The 6000-nt window shown below is 38.3% G+C and overlaps 1 protein-coding gene across 1 annotated transcript in view; it reads left to right on the top strand.

The window, feature by feature from the left end:
* The first annotated feature begins 4972 nt into the window (after positions 1 to 4972).
* The window catches only part of LOC145989477 (uncharacterized), a 54683-nt gene continuing 53655 nt past the window's right edge, over positions 4973 to 6000 (top strand). The window contains exon 1 of the mRNA XM_083124825.1: positions 4973 to 5024. Within this exon, the coding sequence (XP_082980951.1) occupies positions 4985 to 5024 (40 nt within the window). The 5' untranslated portion in view covers positions 4973 to 4984. The remainder of the gene's footprint in view (positions 5025 to 6000) is intronic.

The raw sequence follows: 6000 nt of genomic DNA, 5'->3' as shown, positions 1-6000 counted from the left end.
TGGTAACATTATTTGTAATAGCAGTGTATAGTTGCTACATTGTTCTGCATATGGAATTTATAAAAAAATAAAAAAAGTAAATGAATTGACACACATTCAAAGGGATATTTTCATGTATAAGATCGTGAATTATGATACTCTAACGATAATTGGGTACTGCTTCAAGAAGTAAAAAGTAAAGTGCTCCCCTGTGCTTAGCACCACGCCATGAAGGCGTATAGTTGGTGTGGGGGTAACGCCCCACACTTTCTTGATCCGGTCATGAGTGGGGGTGATGTGATCAGGATCACATTGACAAATATTAATGAAATAACTATTTATATTTGTGGCAGGCGCGGTTGGCTGTATAGCGCAAATGTGCAGTGAACCCCCAGTAATATACAAAATAAACAATAACTGAGATGTTCATAAGCGTAGAGTGGCAAATTCTCTTAGTGAGAAGGAGAAACCGCGGGCCATAGCCATTCAGCTCCCCTCTAGTTCCGTTTCGTGCAAAGTCTCCGCTGAACCTCCGCAAGGCAACCCCTACCATGCTAAAAGCTTGGGACGGCTAGCAGAAGCTCGACGCGTACATATGGCGAAAATACATGCAGTCTGAGACTGGAGGAAGGCCGTCTCGTCAAAACGGACATGCGCAGTTCGTAGGATCACCAGCGAGCTGGAGTGAATCATGCTCTTCTCTCTTCCAGTGTTGCACTATGTGTTTCAATTTGAATTCATTTGGCATTCTCTTTGTATTTTTATATTTTACAAGACTTATTAGATTAATGAAGAGGGTGTAATATAAATGTAGAGGTAACACCGAACGAAAGCTAGAAGTAAAGATGATGGGACAAATAAGATAAATATGATAGAAAACAACTTGCCTACACATTCAGAGTTTTCATCTTTAAGATGGAAACACTTCAGGTGGAAGGAGCCGAAAAGTCAAAAATAGCGCGAGGGCGAGTGGTCGCTTATCGGACAAGACTTAAACAACCTTTTGGTCTTCTTACGTCAGACTAAATGCTTTCGTTGACATGTTAGGCTTTTTAGGTTTAGTTGTCTTAGAATATATACACTCAATTTTCGGGGCTTACCGTGCTTGACCAAAAATGTAATATTTGCTATTTATTCAGCCTAACCTAACAATGAAGGCATTTCGCACTTACGTCAGAAGACGACCAAAAAGTTGTTTGGCTTTCGTGCGATCAGTTATACTCTAGCGCGAGAGGGTGTTCGAAGGGACGCGCGCATTTAACTTTGTTACGTGTCATTGTCTCCATACTTATTAGTTTGTTTTGAAGTGCATGGCTGGTGATGGAAATATATATGGCATAGTGATACGTTGAGTGAAGTGAGGTGGATTGTGTATTGGAAGGAGTGTAGTTGTTGCTGTGCGAGAAGTTAACATATTGCATTGAATAGAATCTAATCGCTTTGATTTAGCGATATACTTTCGAATAGTTATATAAGAATTATCTTGTAATCAAGGGGTCTTGGGTTCGATTACTGATACATACTCATTTTAGCAGGCAGAGATTTGTATTTCTAACTGTAGGTTCAGGATCCAGTTCCAATAATATAGTCTATTTGACAGTGGTGGGACCAGAAAAGAGTTGGCAAGAGTGGAAGAGGCGAGAATATTTTCTGAATTCTGAGATACCCCTAAATACAATACCATACGAAAATGTTAAATTAAAATGATCGCCCCCTACACACACAGTCCTTGGTGCTGTCACTGTTATCTGAACATAAAGCAAATCAACTTTGTCAGTAATCTACCGGCCAAAATTTGATAATTTTCCCAAAACTATCTCTACGAACCAAAGCGTGTAGTGTCTCAAAAGGTTTAGGTAAGTCCACTTTTCATAATTTTGGTGAACCCCCAGGAAAATTATGCACGAGCTGCGCCTGATTTGTGGCAATTCAGGACATAATAATTTTACCCCTTTTCCCACTCGAGTTCAATGCAAGGATACCTCCGAAAATATCGAATGAAAAGTTTTCATCATGTGCAATTCTCCATTAAATGTTTTCACCGAGTCGTACTACCTTCGTTTTCTTTGTTACAAACAAGTATTCTTTGCACATTATATGTAGGAGGAGAGTTGCATCTACATTTCACATTGGTCAGCTCCTTCTACTTACTTTCAGGAGCGAAAGCTTGTAGGGTAGTTTTTACCGTTCAGGACTGTCAATCTGATGGTCGTAGGTTCAAACCCTTCCGGTGGCAGAAAATTTTCGTATCACATTGTGCTCATTGTCCACGCCGTGTGAAACGGAATGATTCAGTTTGGAATGAACGATGGGGGGAGGGGAAATATTAAATTACAAAATCTCCATTTCAACGAACCGAGAAGTGGACCAAAATTGGATAATTCTTATAAATATTAAAATTACATTCATGTTTTTAGTGGTATAATCGCAGCTAAAATCAAAGATCTTACATGGAAGATTTTTTCTTGCTCTGAACTAAGCCAAAAAGCATTTCGAACCGATCTAATACATTCTCCAATACATTTATAATTTTGTTATTGAATGTTTCATGTCGATAATTTGACCAATGCATCAATTCTTGACGCTGAGACGATATTTTCTGCAACTACATCTTCTCTTCAGTCCCTTCTGTTCTTCTCTTCTCCTTCTTCTCTCCCCTGCTTCTGCTCGCTCTGCTCTTATCTCATATCGCCTTCCCTACTTTTCTTGCATCTTATCTCCATCCCACTCATCTCCACTCCTCGCATCTCCTCTCCTGTCTTAGATTTCCGACTCCACTGCACTCTTCTCCTCTTCTTTTCGTTCTTCTCTTTTTCTCTCCTTTACTTTACTCTCCACTCCCTCTTCTCGTCTCCTCTTTTCTCTTCTTTGCTCCATTTTCCTCATCTCTCCTATAATCGTTTTGCATTCTCCTCACTAGATCTCCTCTCCTCGTCTATCTCTCTTTCTTCTCTCCTCTACTTTTCCTTTTCTCCTCTCGCTTTCTCTTTCTCCTCTCCTTTGTCACCTTTCGTTTTCTTTCACCTCTTTTCTTTTCTGGAGACTCGTCAGCGATGAATACTAGAAAACCTATTTTTTTTCTTTCAGAAAGTATTTTGTCACTTGAGATATAATATTGATATTTTTAATAATTTTATACAATATTACTTGTTTTTATTTCTTTCGCGTATTTTATAAATATCTATTGTGCATGTGGTAACCCTGAAATTGAGCCTAACTCTACACGCAACCCACCAACGCCTTGTGTAAATTGGGTTGCCTAGTTTAAAATGTCGTTGTCCTAAAACTTTTGAGACACACTGTACATGTGACATTTAGAACAGGTTAAGATAACATATCTAAAGCATAAATGAAAATATAGCAAATAAGTTACAAGAAATAACAATGAAGGACTGTACAAGGGTATGAATCGTTAAATAGTAAAATTTCATTTTTGGACTTTGTCTTGGATTTTCCTATTACATTTCTAAATACATTTTAATCGTCTATAACCAGGAAAACTATTCTATATGCCGAGCTCGTGGCACAAGTATATAGTTCGTCAACTGCACCACAAAGAGCTTACTGTTTTAAAGAAAATTTTCCACGAAAGGAGAGTATGACATTCATTGTTTACACTGAGTAGAAAGGTACAAAATCATCCACATTATATTTGTGAAATATTAAATTGAACGAAGTAGTAAAACTTCTTTAATGGGCATTATATTTATTTCATACAATGCTCAATATCGTTGGACATAATGTTATAAAACCGGAATATACATTTTATTCAAGAAGTGTAATTTCCTTTACTGTCGTTAGAAGGCAATTACGTGACATTTTAGTATCTTGTCTTCGCGATTAGCCCAAAGTGGCAGAAAAGCGGAGTGAAACAAATAAACAAAATAAATCTATGAAACGATCATTTCCTTTTTAACTCTTTCATTCATGCAATTCTTCTTTAGCATGTTAAAATTATAGTATACTATGATTATAGATTGAAGACATGGTAAATGAGAACATGCGCAACTATCTTTGTAACACATCGATCAGAAAGTTTGGAAAGTATGGATTTTCACAATACGTTTGCGAGTTTTCAATTATGTTACTACTAGTGCCTCCCCCATGGCGCAATGGTAGCGTCGTTGCCTTGTAATCAAGGAATCCCGGGTTCCATACCCGGTGGATTGACATAGTAGTTCGGATCGCACTTTAAACTGTACATCCAGTCCCGATTAGCATTTCTGTGCATAATGTGGACTTGTTGAAACATCAACTCAATCAATCAGTCATGTTACTAATCATTAAAGGAATGCCTCAATACCATCCCGAAGTTTCGATAATTAATAATTCCCCCTCCTCAAAGTAATAAAACACTTTCCCTCTCTGAACCTCGCATAGAAATTATAGCGGCCGTTTGCTTCGGCCAAGCCCCGAAAGAACATAACCGAAGGGGCACCGAGCATATCCGATCCTCTCATATCACGCGCTCGTGCATGATCGGCAATTTTCGGATGGCGCTACCTTATATATTAAGTTACCTTGGACTTTGGTTGCTGCAACAATGAATCTTCAAGGTTACGAATATCAGAAAGTTAGTTGAGAATACCATCCATTAAACATATTGCCTTACTTATTTTAGGCGCGAAAATTGTTTTTCACCATATTTCAATACAAATGACTGGTCATTTCTCTTCAACGAAATGGTGGCACGTGCTTTCACATTGAACAACACGCATATTTGAAATAATAGTTTTGAAAAATTGGATACTTTCATGTAATAATGTAATCGAATACATTTCTTGTGCAGAAAACATGATCCAGTAGTAACCGAACATTCCTATTTTCGTGGAATGCAAAACACATCTAAAATGACGAGACTTTCACTAGAATTTCGTTCTCAGGAACGTATCAAATGACCGGAGACAAAATATATTTCTCTTACGTTGCAGAATAAAAAAATGATTAAGTTGTGATTGAACTCGAACTGAAAGATTGTTTTAATTCCAGCTGGAGAAAACATGAGATGTCGAATTTTCTACTTGCTGACGCTCATCATCTGCTGGGTGAGTAATCTGTTGATTAAACGTTCCAATTTCTTGCTGTTTTTAAAGTTGATTTGCCTGTTAGGCAGGATGTGAACTAACGAGATTCTGGTGTCAATGAAGCTTCACCTCTCCTATAATATTGCGTGGTTGCGTGTCGGAGTATTTAACGTAGAGCACTTTAAATGCTGTCAATGACACGTCCATCAATTTCGCAAATGGAAAGAAAATTGCCTTCTTTTTCAGCAGTCAATCACGCTATAATTTTCCCCTGCCAGTTATTCACTTTTTTTATTGAGAATGGTAATTGGGTGTCCACGCTAGAGGGATCGAGAAATAAGTGATAATTTCTAGTGAACAGAATGTATTGGTAACATAAACTTTTACTTTTACTTGATACAAAACTCACCGAGTTTCAGATGATGTTCAATGCAACTCAATATGTGCACCTTTGGTGGCTCTGCACACATCTAAACGGTATTCAACTTCCCGCCAAGTGTTCTCTAGCATTTGGGGAGTCACAAGCGCTACTGCATTTGTGATGCGGCCCCTCAGTTCCTGCAAATTTCTTGGTCTGTCTCCCTGATAAACAACGTCCTTAACATATCCCCAGAAAAAAAAAAAAACATAACACGCACTGAACTTTCTGTTGCGGTGTCCACATGTTTTCCACTGCGCGATCGACTACTGAATGGCGCCTGGCTTCCTTTCGAGACAAAAGCTATTGACGCGCATGCGCGACCGTGTAGCTGTCTGAAAATAGTGTTGCACAATCTCGGAGAGTTTCCCTTTCCTGTCATATGAAAAATACAGCAATATCCTTATCTGGTTTTAAATGGCGAGCATTTATTTCTCGATCCCTGTAGCGTGGACACGCTGTATATGGTATTCCCATTTCACAAATGGGGTAAACCACTACAACTAGTTAACCCTACCGAAATGGTTACGAAACTTTTGTATAAATGAAAAATATTTTGAATTACTTGTAACGTCGACG

Source organism: Lepisma saccharinum, chromosome 6 (genome assembly GCF_977018435.1).
Source record: "Lepisma saccharinum chromosome 6, izLepSacc3.1, whole genome shotgun sequence".
In the NCBI taxonomy this organism is placed as follows: Eukaryota; Metazoa; Arthropoda; class Insecta; order Zygentoma; family Lepismatidae; genus Lepisma; species Lepisma saccharinum.
This window is presented reverse-complemented; position numbering and strand designations above follow the sequence as displayed.